The following is a 24517-nucleotide window of genomic DNA, read 5'->3' on the forward strand; positions in this document are numbered from 1 at the left end:
CTGAAGCCACTGTGTTAGAACAAACAACTTGGCACGCAGACAAGATTTAGAAAACAATCCTCTTTATCAAACACATTCACAAACATCAAGTTCTCTCCCCCCTGCATCGGCCCTCAGCCTCACAACCTCATTCCTCTTCCTCCATAAGAGAATCCCAGGGGGAGAGGGTCAGGAAGTGGTCTATTTGTTCCAAAGCAGATTCCACAAATACCAGAGTGAGACCTAAAGGGAGAGGCCTGCTCCCCGCTGGTTCCAGTCAGCCTGTTAAGACAAGTGAAGATGGCTTCTTACTATTTTAACCTCCACTCTCTCTCACGCTCCGGTCTCCGCTCTCCTTCCAGGCCTCTTCGATCTGGATTCCTGCCGCAAGTTTCAGATAGTTTGGGGCTAAAGTCTACAACTCCAGCAGATTTACAAGCCAACACGTTTGCTTAACCGTTTCCACACTGTACATGATCCCAGTTAACAGACTCGTTATGAGTGTGGTTGGTAGAATATCCACAAAGGAGGATGCCAGCTTCCTGAGCTATAATTCAGACAGAAACCCATGTACAGATTCCAGCGTTTTTTGGAGATTTGGATTTGAGAGGAAATCTGAGAAGAAAGGGCAACAGGCAACAAAGTAACTCGTCCAATTCAAATTCAGGATTCAGGCTGTTACTGAATCTTAGATCAACAACAAACTAGGACACCACACATGCTTTCAGTGGCATTACTATACAATTACACCATTTACACGAAAATGGAACCGGAGATGGATCCATTCAGAAAAGTAAAATAACTGTTGATGACGCTCAGCTGGTTAAAACCTCCGTTCAGTCCTGTCCTGATCTCCAGCATCACCTCTAAAGGTTCTGGATTTTAATACACACACACACACAAACACACATTTGTTTGTGGGCACCCGTTATTGACATAATGTATTCCCTAATTATTGAAATCATATTTACAAGCTACGGACTACTAGCTAGGGCCAATTGGTATTTATGAATCTTAACGAACATAAAATTGTACGTGGAATTCCTCAGATTGCTCACATTATGGAATATTACAACATCTCTTACCATAATTATGCAGATGACACAAAACTCTACATAACAGCGTCACCAGGCGACAAGAGTCCCTTTTACAATCACTGAATATGTGCATTGAACAAAAGTTGTTTTTGGCCCCAAAGAAAAAACATTAAAAGTCAGTTCTCACCTTGAATTCATGACACTAAAATCTACAAATCAAGCCAGAAATCTTAGTGTTGTTATGGACTTGCACCTTAAAATTCAACAGCCACATAAAGACAATTACAAAGTCAACCTATTATCATATAAAGAACACTGCAAGAATTAAAGGAGTTTTGTCTAAAAAGGACACAGAAAAACTTATTCTTGAGTTTATTTTCAGCAGGCTGGACTATTGTAATGGTGTCTTCACAGGTCTTAGTAAAAATGAAAGACAAAAATCTACCGGACAGCTGCAGCTCATCCAGAGTCCTCACTAACAGCAAGAAAGTGGAGCACATCACACTGGTCCTTAAATCACTGCACTGGCTTCCTGTGTGTCAAAGGATAGAATTTAAAATCCAACTACTCGTCTCTAACGAACTAAATGTTCTCGGGCCCAAATACAGCTCTGATCTAGTTGTACGATATGAAGCATCCAGACCCCCCAGGTCAGGTGATCAGAGACAGGTTTACCCAGAATCAGAACCAAGCAAGCTGAAGCAGCTTTTATTTTCTATGCTCCCCACCTGTGGAACAAACTTCCTAAACACCTTTTATCATGGCAGCAATTCATTTAAATGGTGATCTAAATTTCTTACCTGATTTTATGCAATCATGATAAATATTTTTATTTATTCAAATTAGTTTTTATTGTCTTTAACTGCTATCTTAATGTCATCTTGATGTTCTATGTTTAATGTATTTCCATGCCTCTGCTACCCTCACATTAACTATCATAGCTGAAGGTCCAGAGAGAGACGCCAGGCCTACGTGATTTCTTCAAAGTACTCATATAAGTTTATCAGCTAATGCTTATCCTATCAAGTGTGTACCTGGCCTTGCTCGTCTTATGTGTGAGCCAGTGATTGTCTTAAGTGTTGGTTCAGGGTGAAACTGGCTCTTCCTCTCCTCTCAGTGCCTTTTTTTAGAACATCCTGCCCACACTGGTCACAGCTAGAAGAATGGGTGCATCCTGTCTGTCTGCTTCCAAATCTTGATTAAATCTTAATGTGTCCGTGTTTGTGTGGAAGACTTCTGGCTCCGGCTTCAGATGGACTGACACAACGCTGAGTGATTTCAGCTGTTTAATCCCGACTGCTGCAGTTTTACTGGGAACAGCCACAATGCTGCTTTGTCAAATCCAATCCCTCTTTTTAGAGGATTATTCCAGGTTATTACAGTCTGGATATTATTTACATAATTTTCTATCCGTTATGATAACACTGTCCTCACAAAGGAGACTGCTGAGATCTGGGTTTTAGCCTGATGTCGTATGAAGAGTTCAATATGGGCCTTTTAAATCAAAGAAACCCTGCTTACTGAGTGTATCAGGAATAAAATAATAATATGTAGAAAAGCTGGAAGCTGTTGCTGGAACTGGGAGTTATGTGACATGGCAGATGTAGTGTCCTGCTTAAACCCTTTGTCAGGACTGAAGGATGGTCTCTCTGTGCGCTCGCCGTTATTTAAACCAGTAGCCAAGCTGGTGAAATCCGTTAGAGTGGACAAAGAGACACAGACAGTCCTGCTGTTAAACACGCACACAAATCAACTGCAGAGATACGCTCCTGACCGTAAAGGATGGGAAAAGCATGTCTCTGTTTGTGTCCAGAGTTTCTCTTATATTACAGCATATATATTTTGCAGCATCGGCATGCTGCAGCAAAATCAACACCTTGACACCTGACCAAAGTGAAAGGACAGGAGAGGAAGAAGAGGAAAAGAAAGAGAGCGAGCGAAGGAAGATTTAAATAGCTGACATTTAGTTAGATAGATTTTTTAATGACCTATTGATATTCAGTCCAGCCACCAGCATACAACAACACCCTTCACAGTCAGACTGATCAGCGGTCATACCAGGACAGATCCTGGTGGGCTGCTGTATCAGTGGGCCAGTTGTTTTTACCGGCCCTCCCTGTGTGCCTGTCATTCAGGGTGCTCATGTGCCTCTGCTAACTTCCCCGACCCCCCCATCCCACCCCACCCTGCCATCGCAAAAACATCCTAGAGGAAACACTGGTGTATGTGTGTGTTTGACCCAACACTGCCTATACACTTAAACAAAGCTCGCCCTAGTGTGCACTTCCTGTTTGCTCCATGGAAATCGTTCTAACAACTCCTCACATGACACAGAATCAGTGTGTTGTCCAGTCACAGGCAGAGTGGGATGTTTTTCCACAGCTTCTCCAGTCAGTCGCTGCTTCTGTCACGTTAGGAAAAGGACAACATGGGCTGCACAGAGTCACTCCCTGCCTACCAGAGCAGATGAATTCAATTGTGGTGAGAAGGGGGGGATTAGAGCTCCTTTCAGCCTGACTGTGTCACAAGGACCCTTGAACCAAAGCCAATGGAGGCAAACAAAGAAAGCCCTCTGATGCTGCCAAACAGGCCATGATCAAGACATTGAGCCTACTGGAGGACACTCAGCTACTGCTAATGCAAAGGATCTTCAAACTCCGAATACAAATTTAATGACTTTCAAAACTGCTTCAATACCTTTAAAAGGAAAAAAGATAACTCAAATACTCAGATAAATCAAATCACAAAAATCCACAGTGACAAGTGACTTGTTTAGTCCGACAAACAATACAAAACCCAAAGACAGTCATTGTCCACTGATATAAAACAGAAAAGCAGTAAATCCTCAAATTCATTTTAAATAAATAATTTATCATTTCAGCACCACTGTGTGGTTCATTAAACATTGAGAAGTTTGCACAAATGTGTACACAAGATTTTCACATTAAAAGCCTTCCAGGAAAGCAAGGAGATATGCCCACTGAACCACTTAAGGAAGACCTTTAATGTGAAACATCTGTGCAGAAAATACTGAGTTTTGTTGACAGTAGGTAGCTTAACAGCACAATGGATGCAACTGGAAAGAATGAAAACAAGTCTTTCTGAGAAAGAGAAAGTGAGAGCACCAGAGTGGTGAGTGTGACAAGATGTAGATGATTTACTACACCTGCCTGATTCAAGCCAGCAAGTCTATTAGTCTGTCAGATGTTAACTCATTATAGATTTATAGACATAAATCTATAATGAGCCACAACATTCAATATAATTAGAGTACAATTAAAACCGCAAATACTCCATGTAAGCCACATAGTCTGGGCTAAAACAACATATTATGATGAAATTGGTTTTCATGCTGAGTGGGTGTACAGAAATACTTTTTTTTTACATTTCCATCTTTATGTTTTCACAGTTATTTTCATCCAAAGTGCAACAACGTCCGATGGAAACAGACGCAGCAAATGAATGGTGTTTGAAAGAGACGGGGCTTTTCAGCCTCAGAGAAAATATGTGTGGGTGAATCAAAGCAGCGCACCATTGTTGATCACTGCAAAAAAAAAAAAAAAAAAAAAAAAAAAAAACAGAACAATAGGAGACTGAACTCTGGAGCCAAATCAGGCTCCAAAAATCCCACTCTTCAAACCAATGAGAGGCACAAATAATGTTAGCAGGGAACCTTGACTCTGCTTGCCTCCAGCGAGGACGCGATCTCCCACATCGTGATCAGAAACAGAGATATGATGCTGCAGAGACAGCGTACAATAACTGTAAAAGAAGTTCACAGAAGCAGGACAGAAATGCGCCCAAGAATCCGGGGCAGTTCTGTTCTTGTGTTGTAGTAAATCTGCCTGTTTAGAAGCGTCTCCGACATAATTAAACAAGACGTCAATGTGGTTACATCCCAGTTCCTTCATTTGACCATTCCCTGCTCCTCGCTCCTCCTCGCTTAACCTTCCAGGTCCTTCCAGTCATCCCTCCTAAAGATCTTATTACTGCTCTGAAGAGCTGCGCCCCAGACACACCCCTTCATTAGGAATCTATAGAAATCTATAGTGATTAGACATCTGATATCTGGTTAGACTGACTTGAATCCACATCACAACATCACCACAGTTTTAAAGCAAAGTGGGCAGATTTTTTTAATTTAAAATACAAAAATTGAAAATAATTTTAAAAAATAAATACATTTAAATGTAAATTTACATTTTAAATGATATAAATAATTATATATGTGATTTATTAATAATAATGAATCGTATAATATTATGTATTAATATTATATTGTTAATTTACTCACCATTAAATCCACCAAAAATAGTGGATCTGTGGGTTTGATTAATAAATCAAATCATTAACAACTTTCTTAATTATTGGAATAAACATATGATGTTTAGTTTTTTTTAAATGGGGAAACAACGAGAAAAACACCATCTCTGTGCTGCTGGTGGCAACTGTATGCCCTTCTTTAAGGCCAAATGGCAGCTGATCCAGCTGTGCTGCTGGCATCAGAAACAGATGTCACTGTAGATGACGGTTCACAGGAAAGGACGCATCTCTAACAGAGCGTGTCCTTGCTTCCTCTTCCCTCACATCTTCACTGCTTACCTCTTTAGTGGGACGGACTGAGATGCAAGTAAAACATGCAAGTGGAGGAAACCTGGATGTGATTAAGGGAACTGGGACGTACCCACAGAGTGCCGTTAAATTTGTGTCTAGCATCAGCTTTCTAGGCTGGAAATTTTATTTGTGCAATTAAAGGATTTATCCCAAAATTTACAGTAATGTCAAACAATGTTATCTTGGTCAGAGAAGCACAATTTTTACTGGCATCCAGGAGGCATCACCTCCCACATCATGATGAGACACCAACACCTTAGAAACAGTGTGACAATAAATCAGGACCCGGACACTGAGAGCCGGACACAATGCTGTGCTTCTGCTGCAGCTAATCTGCCTGTCAAAACAAACCTGTGACACGGGGTGCTGTTATCTGTTAGAAAATAGAAAGTGGACAAGCTGCTTACATGTCTGGCCTCCCGGCGCAGGCCCTCTGTGTTCCTCAGCCAGCAGCGGCTCAGCTCGCTCAGCTCCAGGATCGGCTGCACCTTCAGCCTCACCGTGTCTCCCGACTGACGAATCATCTCCACTATCTCGTCCCGGTTCTTGTTCTCCACGTTACGCCCGTTTATCTCCACCAACCTGTCGCCCGGCACCAACCCCAGTGCCAGGTCCTTCGTGCCGGCACCAGGCTCGGCAAAATGGACCACACGCCTGTACACTCCTCCGTCAACGCTGCGGTCCAGCATAGTGGTGCGACGCAAGGAAAATCCAAAGTCACCAGTGTTGCGGCGTTGGAGCTCCAGCTCACGCGTTTCTGGTGCGCTCGGTGCGACCACAGCCGGCAGCTGCAGCTGTGCGGGGAAGGTCTTGTCGACCACTTCAGGGATGCAGACTTTTTTGGTGGCTGGTGCTCCGGGCTGCTGCTGCTGCTGCTTGAGGCTGTGCTTGCGGATCATGCCCAAAACTTTGCTCTCCACATGCGGGGACGGGGCCGCAGAGTTCTGGCCTGAGGGGGTGGAGCTCTCTGAAGGGCTCTCCTCTTTGCTCCTCTGGGAAAAGGAGAAGCGTTTCATCATCTGACCCACCTGCGAGGAGTTCTGCTTGGCAAGAGAACCGAAGTGAGCCACGCGTTCATGGACTGAGCTGCGGTGTCCATCCTGTCCTCCTCCACCCTCGCCCTTCAGGTCATCGGTGGAGCTGGCAGCGCTGAGCTGGTCATCCAGAACCATGCTGCTTCGGTTGCTCAAGCCGTCCGATTCAATGTCAGTGAGGGTGAGCTCGTTGCTGCTGGCCACTTTGATGGGAATGGGGTTGGAGATCTCCAGTTTGTTCTTGGACTCACGCTTCGCCTCCCTCTTCAGGTTGAAGAAACCTCGCCGCATGCTCATCTCTTCCAGGCTGCGCAGCTCTGCTGCAGACATCCTCTCCTTTTTATCTTTCTTCTCCTTCCTACTCCCTTCCCTCTCCTTGTCCTTTTTCATCAGATTAAACATGGTGAAAACTAAGTGCTACGTTTCCGTCCAACGTGGCTCTATTTTCCCTACAGAGGTGGAGGTGGTCCAGTTCACTGGTCAGCTGGGTTTGTTGTGACCAACAGGGACAAATCCCCTGAGGAAGAGACAGAGAGAACAAACTGTGTCAAATTCACAAAATACTAAATAGTAAAGAAAAAATGTCCAGATTTTCATGTAAAACTGGACATTAACAAAAATTCAATAATATAACAATAAAGTCCATAATAAACAACTTTATATTATTTTTGTGACAATATTCTGGGGAGGAGCTTAAGTGCTAAACATTTTAATCAGTAGCTGGACCAGTCAGATATGTTTAGAAAATTGTTTCTTGTGACTGTAATCTCATTAGAAACACAATATTTAATAATACATGCATCAAATCTCAGATATCTATTCTTATATTCCTACTGCTGAAACAGTAAGTTAACTGTTAAAGCACAGTCTGGAGTCCCAAACAAACAACTGTCTCCTCCTTTCATTATGCCATAAGTAATCATGGGCATGGATCTACTCCCACCTAGAAGCTGTCATTCAGCTGTTCAGCCGTCTGAGCTGTTAAAGGTCCCATGTTGCACTTTTCCTTCAGTTTATTTGAAGTTTTGATCCATAAGAAGACATATTTGTGGTTTTAAGAACCAAAAACCAATTCAAAGTACTAGAGGCTCTGAGCCTCTCTTATGACTGTTTTCTAAATGATCACAGAAAAATATTGCAGATTTCAAATAAACACTCAGAGAAACCAAATCTTGCAAGGTTGGATGGTGGGTCCAGGTGGACTTTAATTATGTCATAAATAATATTGGGTATGGATCTCCTCCCAGCTAGAAGCCGTCATTCAGCTTTTATAACTATGTTGTTGCTGTTATGATCTAATTTGTACCTGGCAACCGCGTGAGCTGTTAAATCAGTGATTGATGACAACATATTGACACAAGGCAGATTATCAAAACATTAAAAACATAGTAGAAAGCACAGAGCTGCAGCGGCTGTGACACAGCTACCCAGTGTCCCATAGTCATTCATGTAAGTTGATATTTCACAGACACACGGTGCTGCCCAGCGGATAATGAAAAAACACAACAACAAAAAGTTTTCCTAAAAAAGCTTCAACCTCCAGTTATTTACCTTCAGAGTTTACCGTTAAACAGAGAGCGGGGCCGTGGTGAATGGACCAAACATTAGCGTCGCCTTCTGTCTGCGATAACCGAAGCTAGGGGAACATTAAAGCGCTAAGGCTTGTCAACACTACCTGCCGTTTTAAAAGCTCTCATCCGTTTATCTGCTTCCCAGCCGAGGTTAAAACACACAAACACCTGGCAGACTAGCTTAAAAAAAAAGCAGCCCCACTCCCTTATTCAACACACAAGACAGGGGACAAAAAGCGTGACAGGGCTAAAATAGGTGTAGCTTTTCGGCTACGTTAGCTAGCTGAGCTACTGTTTGGTAGGTAGAGGGGGACGTTACCTAACCACGGGAACACATATTTCGTTTTTTATTCCGCCACAAATTAAAAAAAAAAAAGCTCCAAAACCACAAGCCAACATCAATTTATTAGGTTCCTGTTTTCACTTTCCAGTGAGAACCCCCACTGGAGCTAGCTAACTAGCCTAATTGGCTCAAGTCACAGCCTCAGTTCTTTGCCCTCATTTTTTGGTTAAATCCTGGAGCACACTGGGATCCAGAGAAAATGAACCAGTGTCTGTCTGCCTCAACACGCCGCTGTCCTCTCTCTCTCTCTCTCTCCCTCCCTCCCTCTCTCTCTCTCTCTCCCTCTCTGAGCAGGCATTTATCACGGGAAGAAATACTCACTGTTCTGCAGTACAGCAAATGGAGCACCGCTGTTTGTCCTGGTGGTGGGTGCAGCTCGGCTCGCAGGGAACAGCAGCCGCAGACTGGCTCTCAGCTAACGTTATCATAGCTGGCTGCTCCCAGGTCCAAGCTCTGAGGCTCCAGAGAGAGAGAGACGGCTGAGGGCGGGCAACCTGCGACCCCTGCCGGACACATGTTAGAACTACAGCGCAACTGCTGCATCACTGTGAGGGGGGGGGGGGTGCGATTGTACAAGTATTCGCAAAAATAAATATATCTTTGCAAATGCATGAGAGGGGTGTTGTGTTTTTACATGCACTCAGACTTGTGAATGTGTGCGTGCATTTGATTTTTTTCAGATTTGCAAGTGATAGGATATTTGAATGTGTGAAAGAAACTGTAAACGGAACTAGAAAAATTACGGGAGAATTTTTGAATGTTGCTGCTGCTTGGTGCGTGAACTTCCCTCCTCACGTTTCATTCTGCACAAACGACGTTACATTCAGTTTCATTCATGTCATGAATGATTCATACTTATCCTGACACTGACCTCAGTCACTGCAGATGTCCCTCAAACAGCCTTTTGAAGCTGTCATGACTGGCCAAAATAACCTCACACTGATGGTTTCAAACACAAATTTGTCCCCACAACCACAGAGAGACATGTATACACACATGTACATGTCCTAACAGAAGCTGATCTGCAACAAAGCTTTACCACTACATCCCCATATAGACGATCGCTTCTAAGATCGAACTTTTATTACCTACTTTACCTCTTACCTTTTTGAGACTCTTATTTTGAAAGTGTCAGTGCTTCTGTGTTTGGCAGTATAAATTGCATAGGGTTTTGTACAACAGAGCCAATAATTCCCTCTTACCATGTTGAAACTTTTATTTTGAACGTTATTCCAAATCGTGGAGATGGTGTTTGTGTGTAAATATATATATATATAGAGAGAGAGAGAGAGAGAGAGAGAGAGAGAGAGAAAGAGAGAGAGAGAGAGAGAGAAAATTCCTGAAGAAATCTTGCTCTTCTACAGCTCAGGAGACAAAACTGATTCTCATTTCAGCTTCACTTTAGTTTCTATTTTGTTTGAAATGCTGTTTCTCATATTTTTCTCCTAAAATTCACAAAGAGAAATAGGTGAGACACTAGGACTTGAGACTTAAGGAGATACCCTGCTAAACTCCATTCAGTGTTTTTAATGGCTCCTTTTATTCTCCTTTGTAAATGAAAGAGATACCAGAGTTACTACGTATATGTGAGGCTTCATGGGAAAGTGGTCTCAGACTTTTGGACACCACTGTATATAAACTAACACTACACTGACAGGTGTTCCTAATATTTTGTCCATCCCATTATAGGAATTTGACAAAAATTCAACAAAATGTTAGAAACACTTCTCAGTATATCCCAGAACACTTAAACATTACCACAATTACAGCCTCCACAATGACCATTAAAATAAACACTTCTCAAACAGATTCAGTAAATACTGAACATTATAATCCTCATGAAGGAGGATTTACTACAGGCCTGTTCCATTGTACTGCATTAGTTTCATCCAGGTTCACCTAATACATATAAACTACAAATCAAGGACACTTAAAAATGCTAAAAACAAATCAGCCCTTTATTTAAAGTTTACTCAATATACAGCAACACTTAATAAAATGCTTTCCTTTGAACAGAATGGTGATTGGGTTAATGGGACACAAATAAGTGACTGCAGACTGTCTTAGAAAGGTTCACTGTGTAACTGCTGCTAGATGTCCTGAACAGTCCGTCTCATCTTGTAATACAACTTTGTTCCTCAAGAGGCGATGGTGAGTCACTGTAGCGACTTATCTATATAAACTTATCATATAACTTACTAATAGAACTTCAGTTACAGGTGAAACTGATCTCTCTCCAGGGCTCCTCACCCTGTGACAGTGAGTCATGTGATGACCTTAGTTTTCTCAACCAATGCCCATCCATCCACTGTACCACAGCACATGATGTGGGGTGCAAGAATAAAAGAAAGCACACATTACAAATTAATTAAACTATTTACAACCCTTTTTAACCAGGGAAACACTCAATGTCCAGTCTTTGCACTGCACTCATTTTAACTTTCCATATTTCTGGTGTAGAGGTTTCAACAGCTGAAATGTAAGAGTTTTTAAGACCTTTAAGGCCATCATGAATGCAATTTAAGAATATAATTAAAAGAAAAAAAAGAACTGTGCAGTAAAATAATGATTCAGTTAACGTCTGTCATCTTTCTTTGTGTGTATACATACATACACACACACAAACACACACTTTACTACATACTACACACTTTTTCGGCCATAACCACTGTCCACGACCTCCTCAGCAGCAAACAGCAGAGACTCGGTCCGAGAGCAGCTGCTGAACATAGTGGAGCAATAAGAAGCTAAAGAGACAGATTTCCCTCAGGAGCTGGTGGAGACCAAACACAGAGCTAAAAGAGAGGGAACACTGGACTGAGATCATCATGAGACGTCAGGTGACAAACACCACTCCAACTGCAACAAATGAAATATAATAATTATAAATAAGGTCAATTAAAAGTTACAAATGAAGATAGAAGAAGTTGTCCTCCTGTCTTCTCTTCCCTCCACAGTCTTTCCACCAACAGTCACACAGTGTGACACACCTGCAATGTGAGTGAGGTCAGTGTCAATCCTTCTGGGTTGGACACAGATGTATGAGCAGCGGCCCCCGCTCTGCCACAGCAGCTTCAGGTCACCTTCCTCTTCCTGTAGGCTCTGGTCCTGGGTACAGGTAGTCCAGGCAGGAGAGGTGGATGAACAGAAGAGGGGAGTGGTGCTGGAGCGAGGGGGGGTCCAACAGCCCTTGATGAGGGGCCATGCTGTTGATCGTTTGAAGGAAGAGGAGGAGGCTGACCCCTGCTGGAGGATCCAGGCTGCTCCTCCAGGACATTGAAGTTAGAGGACTGTCCTTGTCCCACCTGGACCAAGGACAGACCCTCTGCTGAAGGGAGAGTCTGGCCAGCACCTGGACACACAGACAACAACAGACTTTTTTAGGATTCTCAGCTTTCATTAAAAGATAAATCACAGAACAGATTACAACACAACTTTATGATAAACTCTAACCACTGAGTCCTCAATTCAATTCAAAGAGCTGGATGTTGGTCTGAGCCATCAACCTGGGGCCGGCCAGCACTGCCTCTCTGATGGCCACATAATCCTGGAGAATGAATGACCAGTCCTCACGGTCCCTCTGGACCACATGGCCACTGGGTGAAGACGCAGAGCTGGTTGCAAACGGCCTCCACCAGGCGGCTAACACTGGCCAGTTTGCACACCTGCTGGGTCCTGAATGCATCGAGGTGGCTCCTCTGTGTCTCCTTGTGTCCTGGATACAGAGAGAATCCAGCAAAGAGACGTCCAGGGTGACGTGGAGATCCTGGATGAGGAGGACCGTCTCCTCTGCCCCATGTGTCCTCCTCCAACAGTGGAGCCTCCACTCCTCCAGGAGATCCTCTGGATCACCTTGGCAACAGTCAGGCCGAGCATCCTGAGCTTCCCCTCCAGCTCGGACCGCTATGCCTCAACGAGACAACAGGCTCCTCCGAGGATCAACCTCGAAGATGCAGCGTCGTCAATCTGGCCGCCATCCTGGAAAGCCAACACACCAACATCGGTAACCCAGGCAACTGTTTCAGAAGCAGCACCAGCAGCTTCTTTGTCACCTGGAGGAAGAGAGAGAGAGAGACAGAAAGGTTTCAAATGTTAATATTTGTGTGTGAATTTTTCTGATGCAGTCGTAATGATGACGACTTAAATATAATAACAGAATATTATTTTAACATTTTGTAATTTAAAATCATTGTGCCCATGACTTACCATTTCTTGCTGGTTTCAGCGACGGCAAGGTGTGGTTCCAGCCCGAGGTGGATTCTGCCGTCCCATGACATATAACAGAAGGAAAAATAAGGACATGTTTAGCAGCTCCTCTTTTGACTAAGAAATGTTTTTGAAGCATTATAAGAACTTCAGAACATAAAAGATCTATCAATCATCCATTTAAACCTTATTTAGCACCTTATTTATACTGTAATAAAACAAGACTTTATGAATAAATCTGAACAAATGATACATGTACATGGGAAGAATTTGTAGAAGACTTCTATATAAAAAAAACATTAGTGGTGAGGCGATACAAAGACACTGAAAGAGGAAGAGCTTCCGTCAATGTCTGAACACATGCAAAGCACAAAACTGTAAAACATGGTGCTCAAAATTCCTGCAAGTGTGTGACACTGAGGTTATAAGTAGATTTTAAATTCAGGTGTTAAAATAAGATTTAATTTCTTCTTGTAATCTCAGTGTCAAACACTTGCAGATTTATGAATGCAAGAGCATACTGCAGGGGAAAAAAAACTAAAGTAAAATACTGCAACATTCAAATATAAATATACAGATACATATAAAAAAAAATAAAACAATGAAAACAATACTAGACAACTATGTACAAAAGTGTTTTAGAATGACAAAACTCCTGCTGGGCAAGATGTGCAAAAGGTATTGATTAGGGGATGTGCAAAAGATCACAGTATAGACAATATCTGTCATGTGAGGGATAATACCTCAAGGTGTAACTGTAATGTGGTTGTTGATTGATGAGGCCAGATGCAGAAGAAGAGGCAGGTGCTGGTCCATCATTGGTGATGATTAGACTGGAATTAAGGCCCTGATACAGAAACATGTGATAGGACAATTCCTTTAGATCATACAAGTTCTTTATATTCAAACATGTTAGGTCTGTTGTGTGAGTATAATAAATCGTGAAGTTGCACTGATTATACTTTTAGCTGAAGGGCTAACATTGATGCTACTCACCTGGCTAACAGGAAAGTTGCGAGCTCGGCATCAAACCGCATCTCTTTCCTCTCAGCAGCTTCTCCAGCGGTGGAAAGCCACATCGAGATTTACTCGTGTTGCTTCTTTTCTTTGCCGTTGAACGTGGTTTCTTGTCGGGAGCGGTCCATCGGGATACAGATGAATATCGCCTTTTAGGAGGTTCAGCCATTCCTGTGTCTCTGTGACGCTAACTTCAAGCGCTGCCGGAAGTTGTTCTTCTTCGTGGGACTGAGGGCAGACTTGACGCTCCACGGACTCACACAGCGTCTAGTGTCACAAAGTGGTATTACAACACAGGACAGGTCGGTGCTGGCAGGTTACCATGCTCATTTCAGTAGATGACTCTGAAAAACAACAGATGGAGGTCTTGATCATCGTCACTGTGGCTGTTGATAGTGTTAATGAATTATTTGTTCATTTTAAACTAAAGTTCTGGCCACATCTTATATTGCACCTTTACAGCACAACCACGTAAGCTGACATTTAAAAAGTAAAGCTACATGTTCTTTGTCCACATTGTAAACCAACTTAGAGTTTTGACACTTAAGTTAAAACAAAGACATTGAGCTCAACTTGACTGATATTGACACATTTTATATGCTTGGAATATAAAATACATTCATGCTTTCCCTTATACTTACATTCAATTTGTGACGCACAAACATTTGTATTTGCCAATTTTGCATTCAGGCCAGTAGATGTTGCACTGCTCACATGAAGCATCAAGATATAAACCCTTTGTGGAACCATTTTGCTGAGAAAGTAAAACCTCTAATGCTGTGGAACTCACATCCAGTACCAGGCAGTTGATTTCTGCAAGTAAAGAAGATACAACAGCCTGGGAAATTTTACTCACCGAGTATTTCACTTACTGACTGTGGACTGCTCACAGAGCCAGCTTTCAGTTCACTGCTGCCATGTTTGTTTCTGGCGTCCATATATAAAGCAGTCATGACAATTTGTCTTCCCAGCCACTGTATGTGGGCAGTCTTTATGTTACGACCCAGCTAGGGGAAAAGGGAAGTAACAAAAAACCAGGTGTTATTGGTAAATAAAATTTATTGCATAACCAGAAGGGTAAATAAGTAAACAAAAATACAAACAAGGCGAGAGGATAACAGGGCAAAAATGGGCACTGCTTAAATCAAAAACAAAATATAAGGAAAAGAGGACTGTACTTTAGGAGAGTTGCCAAACTCAATTTAAAAGAAAAATTAACCAAAAAAGCCTAACTATGCGATTCTAACCAACCCAAAAACACAAGAAGCAGCGCCCCTGTTCCTGTTTAAAGAGGGAAATCAGCTCTTCTCTGCTCTGCAGTCCAACATAGGTTATTAATTGATTAAATAATCATTTTTAAAGTAGATTAAAATGAACACGTAATCCACATATGTTCAATCAATATCTAATATCTATATAATTTTGACCTGAGCAGGTTTAGTGGTTTGAAACAACTGACCAATGATTTTAAAACAGTAGGTTGTATTGTCTGATAACAACTCACCAATGCATCACACATCTGGTTCAGGTCTGACAGTCTGTGACAGTACAGCGTTGTGTTGCTGCAGCTCTGCAGAGCAGCGAAAGCAGGGCCTCACTGTGGTCTCTGGACCAGCCAAGATCCACACACGCACCCGGGCCCCACTACCACACTGTGTGGCCCCTGGCCCTCAGGAATCAGAAAAGAACTTGTAGCAAGTTGAAGTTTTACTAATTGCTGTGTAATAAAAACACTGATATTTTAAAGGGTAAGTCTTGGTTTCCTGTAAAACATAAGGATAAACATGGCCCTTTTTTTTTGACTGTCAATGCAACACAGAATGTTTTAGTTGTAGCTTTACCTCTAGGTGGCAGTAAAGACTGCTGTGCTCAGTGTTTCACTTCCAACTCTTCGAGGTCTAGAAATCAATGTACTTTACAATTTTCTTTAAGCTAGAGTAGCTTTAGCTTTTAGTTTTAGCATTTAGCACAAAGCCCCATGCTGTTTTTACAGAACCTTCAGCTGTGTAAAAGACAGAAAATGTAATCCCATAATATTTATGTTTGTTCTCTTCCATGGTCATCGTGAAAGACTAACTTTTATTCAGTGGCCTAGGTCTGATAGGTGGTTGGTGGTTGTTCTGTTTGTATTTGTGTTTATGTGCACCGAAAACACATCATAAATATACCTTAATCAAAAGACAAACTTAGTCAATGACAAAAGAAAGTTATTAAAAATTCATGTCACATAGAAAAGTTGCTTTCTTGCAGGCTGTGGTTTTGCTGCAGCTGTGGTAAATTTGTTGGCCACATAGATTGACTGATTAAAACGTAGTTATCTACAGTAGCTGCTTTGTCTTTTACCTAATCAGGCTCCAGCAGGAAATAGTTCATCACACCATCAACACCTGTTGTGACAATAAGGTTTAATTTCAATGTTTCACAAAGCATTAACGATTACACAGTATTTCAAATCCACATTTTGACAGTTTCATTTTCTTCGCTGGTGGATTTGTTTCTTTCCACTTCAGCGACTGAATTCAACCAGATAATAATATAGAAATGAGAATGATTACTTGTAGTATGAATACACAGGAGGTAAATATGTGATACCCAGTGAATACCCAAAGTAATCAAGGAGCATGAATTAATTGATAAATGCAATTGCTGTGGTTTTGTGGCGATTGTACGGCGTCAGCCCCAGGTCCCGGATCTTTACACAATCACAGAGGACAAAGTGATGTCACCGCCAATCTCCAGGGTGGTGATTTGTTGGAGGTGAGTGAAACGGTGCTTGTAGTTGTGCGTCTGCATCCCGTTGACCACGATCCTGAAGGAGTGACCTTCACAGCAGATGGTCAACTGAAAGACAGAGACACAGCAAACTCGTACAAACTTGTTTTTGAACATGACGTGGATGATGATGTTATCTCTGCGTGCACCGTCAGCGCAGTGTTTGCAGCCGTACCGAGAAAGGTTGCCCCTGGCGGAAAGGCATCCCTCCACCTCGCTCCTCGGGGCCCCACTGCTCCCACTGCTTTGTGTTTCGAACCACCACGTTCTCGCTGAAACGTGGGTTGTAATGCAGAGCGATGCCAGACTGATAGCTGAGATTCACATGGAACCTGAGAGGAGACACAGAGGAGAGGCGTGAGGACAACATCACACTGGACCAACGTTGCAGATAATGGTCCGTTTCCCCATCTCTCAGCTGATGTGAACAGTTGTACAATGTCTTCAGTAGTTGTGCAGGAGCTTTTTCGAGTCTAGGAACATTTTTCTAATGATCATATTAAGTGTCAGCTCAGATTGTGAATTGCATTTCTTAGTTAAAGTTAGTTAAAGTTATGTTTTTGGCCACTTTATACCTTTATCAGATAGAGGCAGAATTCAGGCAGAGGGTAGGGGAACGACATGCAGCAAAGTGAAGGTAGTCGGGCCGGGGACTCGCTGCTCAGGAGATTTGAGCCCTAACCATTCGGCCATCAAGACGCTGCAGTGAACTGCATTTTCAACTGAAAATCTGCATCAAAACTGGAGACGTTGGTTTGAAATATGTGGAGTTCACCAGGTAAGAAGGGTCTAATGTAAAAACTCAATGGAGTAGCATTATAGGAAGCGAAGGATCCTAAAAGTCTGAATATTTCAACCTTTGCTGCTTTGACTCTGACCACTTTCATTCGTTTCCTGTGAATCTATTGAATTGTAATTTGAAATCAGTTTAAAGGGTCACTCCCCTTTAAACAGCTGGGAAATACAAGTACTGTAAAATGCATGTATTTATTACTGTATTATTGTCTTTAAAGACAATAATGTCTTTATACATGTTAATAAGCTGCACACATAGAGGAAATTCTGAGTTAAATTTCATCACATACCAGCCAAGATAGCAATGTAATGAAATACTGTATAAGTGTAGATGAATTAAAACCACATTAAAAACAGCTCGAGTAACGTCACTGAGTCTGAACTGTATCATCTCTTTATAAATGATTCTCTGAGGAAATCAAATTCCCAGCGTTGGTTGTTTTTTGATGCTTTGGTTTGTTTTGGGAGCTTGAACCGTTTGTTTCTTATCAAACTGTGTAAAACAGTTTTTCTTCACAATGTGGAAACAGTGGTCACTTCCTGTTTTGAGAACAATCCCTGCTACGGGAAAAACTGAACAATAAGCGCAGTTCACGCATCGAGAGTCGCTCAGCATGCAAAGGAGAAAGCAGATCCACCAGATAAATACAGACCATCGACGTGTCAGACGATCCTTATTCTACATGAATAAACATTGTGAAAATGTGATTTGCTTCATCAGTCATCTTCCTGCAGCTGCAGTCAAAGGGGAGGTTCATGTCACCTCATGCAATGATGGTTTCGCGGTTTTTTACATCACCAGATGTTTTGGGGAAATTGTAAACGCTGCTATTAACGTTACATATTCAGTTTCCAAATATGCAGGAGAATGTTTAAACTGCTTGTTCCCCGTCAATGAAACCCAACACGTAGTTATCGTTCCTGCAAGTGGCACTAAAACTGGCACACTTCGTCTGACTCACTCTCTTCCACAGAAAGTCACAGATCTCTCCTGCAGACCTCATGCCAACTCAACTTCAGGGAAATGTGGTTATTTCACCATTGAGAAATACTGCTCCGCAATAAAAAACATACAAGAGCAGTTCCTGTAATTACACAGCCATACGCTTCTCTTCTGTCATTTGCACAATAATTACTATAATTAAGACTGGTTGGATGTGGGTTCATGTTAACACGCAATAAATCTTGATTCTCTGCTGGTTAAATTATCACAGCAAATATGAAACTCTAACTCTAAGGGTTGTAATATTCTGTTGTTAGTTATTTAATAAATGGAAACATCAAAAACATCAAGTTAACAAAGTGTCCCCTGAAACAACAATGATGAATCACTTTGCTGTTTCCAGTTGTTTTGTACAGTTCAGATTACATCTATGATTCACAGTAGATCCTTTGTTTGTGGTTCTATACTGAACGACTGCACCGGGATCCGGACGGTTCACTTCACTCAGCTCAGTTTGAGGAGAAAGATTTTACATCCACATACAGAGGAACTCTTTGACCCAGTCCACACAGGAAATGAGCATAAAATAAGTTTGTGAGCTTCTCTGCAGCTGATTAATCCTGTATTATCATTTCATCAATGCAATGGGATAATTATTAAATTAAACTTCAAAATAAAAGTTAAATAATATACTTTTTGCACTAGTAACTATGTATAATAAACAAGCAGACACTTAATGTAGTCATAACAAACAGCTGTCTTAATTCATCTAAACATTATTTTATATACAATAAATTAGAATAATATTTTTGAAGTGATATTTTATAATAATATTGTGTTAATGCTAATGTCAGTGCAAATATTTATATTATTTTGAATATATATTTGTCTGTATTGTAAAGTGTATATTTTACTGGGTTTGATTTCCTTCCTATTTCTCTCAACTACTCAGGACCGCAGGTCCGAGTCTTCAGGCTTGAGGTGTGAAGTTCATTGGTTTTAAAGTGAAATCCAGCTGCTGATAATGAAGTCAGACCTTGTGGCACTGGGCTGAACAGTCCCCTGGATGGTGATGGTCCTGCCAGGTGTGAGTCCTCCACTGATGATGCTCTTGTATGGAACATTCTGTGCAGAGATGGAATAGGAATTCATTATTTATTTTCATTTATTGTTTATTTATGAGGACTTCCTGAACCTTACGCCCTTTGTGTAGTGTTCTGTGTAGTTGCCTTGTGTTCTTTTGGACCGTCCCTAATCCATAGTATACAATCTAAGCAGATTCAGTGAAGCACATTCAAACCATCTAAGGACACCAAAAACTATCCACACAGCGAGATAATACTAGAAGTAAGTGAAAGATCTGTTTATTTTTCTTATGATTTGTGTGACCTGACCCTTTAACTCAACCAAAAAGGATTGTCGCTGCCCCAACGAGAAGCTCTGTGTGCCAGATACTCACAAACATTACAGGAGGAAACCCTGGCTGGGAGGGGAATCCAGGCTGAGGTGGAAATGCCGGATAAGAAGGGAAGCCAGCCTGGGCGGGATAGGCTACATGTGAAGCAAATGCGGGCTGAGCAGGAAATGCCGTCTGTCCGGACAGAAAAAACAGAATGAAACCATTTTAATCTCATTCACATTTCTGTGTTAGTCCTCAGATTCCCTACATGTGGATTTATTTATGAGGTCTGGGATCATTTGTAACAAACTGTACATGAAACACAGTTAATGCCTTATTGGTTTTTAATTAATTCTCCCAACATCCTTACCACAGGGCTCTGGAAGGAAATGGAGGAAATTTCTACTTTCCCGCCTACGGAGATGGTGTCCACTTGTTGAAAGGGAATACGGTGTCTGTAGTCCATGAAGAATTGGCCGTTGACGTTCACCTGGAGCAAGCAAATATTTGTGTTTAATTTCGGGGCACAGAAAAATATTTTACAAATAAATAGCTATGTTGGTATTCTCCGCAGGAAGTCAAACACGTTCAGTTGGCGTTGGTGTCCCTCAGGGTCGCCCCTCGTCACAGGCTCGGTTTGTGATTTGTCATGGACAGGATTTTTTTTTGTTTCAGATTATGAAGAGCTCTGGCTCTGGAACAGACCTGGAAGGAATCACGGGAGACGGTGATGAGCAGGCTGAAGGACGAGCCGGCGGGGAACGGAGAGCTGTAATTCCTCTCCTCGCCGCCCCAGCTGCCGTTCTGCAAGGTGTTTGCAACCACATAAGCGGGGTGACTGTCGTACCGCGGGTTGAAGTGGAGAGCAATGTTCGCATTGGGTCTAGAACCACACTGGAAATTCACATGGAACCTGGGAAAAACAGAAGTCAATCATTTAATGGTGTAGAAGATACTGACAATCATTTACTTTGTGCTATGGCTTAAAAACGTCTTTCTGCCCTGAGAAGCCTGTATGGAACTTTTTACGTCGTAAACCATGGGAAACAACAACTGATGAAGTCCATATGATACAGTCAAAAGCTCTGGAACAAGCAAGCAAATCAGTTTAGATTGTCTTGCCAACGGCTTTGCAAATGTTTTAGAGGAAGGCAAATGATTTAAATTTAAAGTTAGTCACCAATAATTTATTTTACAAGAAAATGAGTCAGGATTTCTTTAACATAAATTACAGAATCATAATGAAATGAATTATCACTAAGGGTGTGTTTTATCATGAGGAACTGATAATTCATTAAACATAAAGCGACCTCCTGTTAGTCAGACTGAAATGAAGTTATTAACAAACATAAAAGCAGCATATTTCTCATTTTAATAACTTAGTTTTTATATTCTTTTTTTTTATTATATTACTTCATGATCCATTTAAAAATAATGAAAAAAAAAAAAGAAAAAAGGTAATAAGGAAACAATTTAGGACAAGTGAAGTAAATTAAGAAAGTAAATACTTAAAATACCAAACAGAGAAACAAAAAAGAGGAAGAAGTGGGAGGAAGAAAAAGACATTAAACAAATTATATACATGCAGGTGTTACTGTGTGTACCGTATTCACCTTTGCAGTACTTTCATTAATGTGTCCTGTTGCAAACTGATATCAAAAGTAATTATTTCCTAACGATTTGATAAGTAAATATCAAGCCAGTCATTAACAGTGGGTGTCTCTGGTTTGAACCACTCTCTACTTCTACGTTCTCCTTCCACCAGCACAATGTTATGAGTGACAGCTGAGGAATAAAGTAAAGTAAAGCTGTGATGATGATGATGATGATGATGATGATGATGATGATGATGATGATGAAGAAGAGCAGTCTGACCTGTCAGCTCCAGGCAGGACTCGTCCACTGATGCTGATCGACTTCCCCTCCTGCAGCCCGCCATGGATGGATCCAGTGAAGGGGATTCTCTACAGAGGACGGGACTTTACATGAGAACAGCTGCTTTTCATCACATCAGATAAATAATATATTTGTTAATGAAACTGGAAAAGTTTAATCCTACAATCCCAAACATGTAGATGGCGCTGTTGAGTTTTTCTTTCATTAATTTATTAATTTTATTTCCTCCCTTGACATTTCCTCACTGACACATCAAGAAAGAACCAAGAAAGTTGTTTCTTTGTTGTATTTACAGTGCAAATCAGATAAATTTGTGATCTTGGAGTTTTTATTGTATTAATATTATTTTCCCACCAACACGAACAAATGAAGCAAAAATGTCAAATGGCTTCATTTTCCAGCTTCTGCAAGTTTCCTTCTCTCAGTCAAACAAAAGTTATAATCTCATTCAGATTCAGGAAGCAGAACCTGCCATTTGTAGATGATTCACACCGATCTATTATTATAGGATTATTATAAGGTCGTAAAACAAGTAAACGAGAACAGTTCTGAAATAAGTGTTAATTGTGGAAGTGCGTCTGAGCCGAACCTCAGAGCACATCTTAATGATACGCGGAGGATTCTTTAAATTTTGTTTTCGCAAGTATAATTTTTGCCAATCGGGAAAGAAAAGTTCAATTACAACAATTTCCAGCCTAGTTCGTCTGCGCTTCGACCACAGCCAACTCCCGAGTAACGGGTTGAGCCAGAGTCCAGCAGAACAGTCATCACAGTTTTCTCAGGAAAAATAAAGACTTGATGAAAAATACACAGACGCTTGAATCACTTACTGGGTTGTAAAAAGGCGACTGCTGAGTAAAAGCCATTGTTGTAGGTTTTGCTGCGGAGCAGGAAGTGTGCTCTGGACCCTGATGCAAAATTGGAGACTTTTAGTGTCTACGTTACGCCTTTATTCGATAGATAGGTTTCGATTTCTCTGTGGTAGGTGGTGTTTGTTTTAAGACACTGTGAACACAGGCACGTTAAAGTTTCCATTAGCAGGGTTTTTTATCAACTGGGTGAAACTGTCTGAAGCCTGTCGGTCAAACTCTGGACCGGATCCATGAGGTTTATTTCAATGTAAATGTGTCTCACTCCGGTGATTCATGTTAACAGCTTGAAGATGAAGAGGTTTAGTTTGAAGGTGACCTCGCAGAAACACAGGCCGCTGTCCGAGCTCTGGTGTCGGCTTCAAGTCCCTCCGTCCCTCGGTCCACAGTTCGACCAGTCCCATCAGGACCATGCATGTCCTAACTTGTACTCTGAATGTTTGTTCTGATGCATACAGACTTTGTTCTTGTTTCTCTACAATAAAGAGAAAAAAATAACTTTAAATAATTAAAAAAAAAAAAAATGCATGTTTTAACTTGTACTGCTCAAATCTACCCATAAGTCAGTGGTGGAAGAAGATGTGACTGTTTACTCAAGTTAAAGTATCTAATCTCACAGTGTAATTACTTCCTGCCTTCAAAGTCTTACTTAAATTGTATGTTTGTAACTAAACACTCGTTGGTGAGCTTCATATCAGCTCTTAAAAGTGCCATCAACTATTGTTAATTGCTCCCATGTTACTACGGCGACAGCATATTGTTTTTGGGTTGTCCGTCCGTCTGTACGTTGTCGCGGACACAATATCTCAGCAACGCCTCGAAGGAGCTTCTTCAAATTTGGCACAAACATTCACTTGGACTGTTTGATGAACTGATTAAATTTTGGTGGTGGTGGTCAAAGGTCAAAGGTCAAGGTAAGAGTGACCTCACAAAACATGATTTTGACAAGCGTGAGGCGGCAATTCTAGTTCCTTAAACTGTGATATCGTTACTCCCTGCTTGGATTGTTGGATTTTATTAGATTAGATTAGATTAGATTAACTTTATTATGAGGCTGACAGTGACATTATCTATGTCGACTGAACAAAACATTTTGTCTGTGTCTGTTCCACTTTGAACTGAACTTCAGTTCTGGTTCATAGTCCTGGAGTCTTGAATCTGCTTTGCTCGGCTGGTATTCCTGCATCGCCCTCTCCCTCTCTCCTCCTCAGATAAAACAAACACAGTAAAAATACAGGTGCTTGCTCACTGTTGATTTGGTGACACAGGTGTCATTGTTCAGGTGTGTCGATACTCTGTCAGCGTTCAACACAACCCAACGTTGTGGTTTCACCTCGAGTCCTCAAACCTAAACGACCTAAACGCAACAATACGACCTGTAGGAGCGCACTGTTGGCAGGCGTACCAGCCCTTTGTCGTCATGGTAACAATAATAAGGTCTGCATTACCACTAATTCTAACAATAACATTTTTTTAAAAAGCACATAAATTCACTGTAACGAATGAAACAACTCAAACAAGTGAGAAGACGGCTGTGGCTCAGGACGTAGAGCAGGTCATCCACTAATGGGAAGCTCCTCCAGTATATATATAAGTGCAATCCATTTGCACAGAAAATGGATGAAAGGTTCGCTGCAGATTTTGCACAATACTTGTCTAAAAACCCTCCGACATCCTGCAGTTATTTTCCACTGAAATCCTGGAATGACTCATCTAAAAGAATGAAGGAACGTCCTGGATCACCGAGCGTCTCAAAGCAAAACTCAGAAAAGTAAAACTCTTAAAGGCACACACACCTGAGCAAATTGAAACTAACCAGAAGATTGATTAGTGACCAGATGTGTGTAAAGATGATGTCATATTGTCCATACACCCACACACATTAAAGGTGTGATATTAGCTTGATTATTAGTCTAAAGTGAGTATATATAGAGAAGTTCCAGGCCAGTAGAGCAAAGGATGTCAGAAAAGGAAGTGAGTCACTTGATTGTGATTGACTCTTCTCGTTTTATTTATGGACTTTGAACACAAATAAAAAACCA

At 41.4% G+C, this 24517-nt stretch overlaps 2 protein-coding genes and 1 long non-coding RNA gene across 6 annotated transcripts in view; all 3 read right to left on the reverse strand.

Moving 5' to 3' along the window:
• The window catches only part of myo18ab (myosin XVIIIA b), a 107369-nt gene extending 98233 nt beyond the window's left edge, over positions 1-9136 (reverse strand). For 2 of the 3 annotated variants that reach the window (XM_056374956.1, XM_056374950.1), the window contains exons 1-2: positions 8900-9135; positions 6038-7181 (exon numbers count right to left, since the gene is read on the reverse strand). In XM_056374956.1, coding sequence (XP_056230931.1) covers positions 6038-7066 — 1029 coding nt within the window. In that variant the 5' untranslated portion in view covers positions 7067-7181; positions 8900-9135. Of the gene's footprint in view, positions 1-6037; positions 7182-8899 lie in introns of all 3 variants that reach the window. The other variant, XM_056374948.1, reaches the window with a different exon arrangement.
• A 1382-nt stretch (positions 9137-10518) lies between these two features.
• On the reverse strand, positions 10519-14820 carry LOC130168240 (uncharacterized). The gene is made up of 6 exons (XR_008827406.1): positions 14658-14820; positions 13781-14145; positions 13528-13631; positions 12785-12838; positions 12032-12630; positions 10519-11930 (listed from the first exon to the last, which is right to left on the reverse strand). It is a non-coding gene; the product is annotated as an uncharacterized LOC130168240 (long non-coding RNA).
• A 1367-nt stretch (positions 14821-16187) lies between these two features.
• Positions 16188-22581, reverse strand: lgals9l3 (lectin, galactoside-binding, soluble, 9 (galectin 9)-like 3). Of its 2 annotated transcripts, XM_056374938.1 has the most exons (8): positions 22437-22581; positions 21586-21674; positions 20416-20623; positions 20081-20200; positions 19771-19902; positions 19348-19436; positions 16749-16905; positions 16188-16642 (listed from the first exon to the last, which is right to left on the reverse strand). In XM_056374938.1, the coding sequence occupies exons 1-8, from the start codon at positions 22470-22472 to the stop codon at positions 16496-16498; spliced, it is 978 nt and encodes a 325-aa protein (XP_056230913.1). In that variant the 5' UTR covers positions 22473-22581; the 3' UTR covers positions 16188-16495. The 2 variants fall into 2 exon arrangements, with proteins under 2 accessions (XP_056230913.1, XP_056230914.1); XM_056374939.1 differs by lacking the exons at positions 21586-21674; positions 22437-22581 and adding an exon at positions 21324-21529.
• Positions 22582-24517: the final 1936 nt, after the last annotated feature.

Source organism: Seriola aureovittata, chromosome 4 (genome assembly GCF_021018895.1).
Source record: "Seriola aureovittata isolate HTS-2021-v1 ecotype China chromosome 4, ASM2101889v1, whole genome shotgun sequence".
Lineage (NCBI taxonomy): Eukaryota > Metazoa > Chordata > Actinopteri > Carangiformes > Carangidae > Seriola > Seriola aureovittata.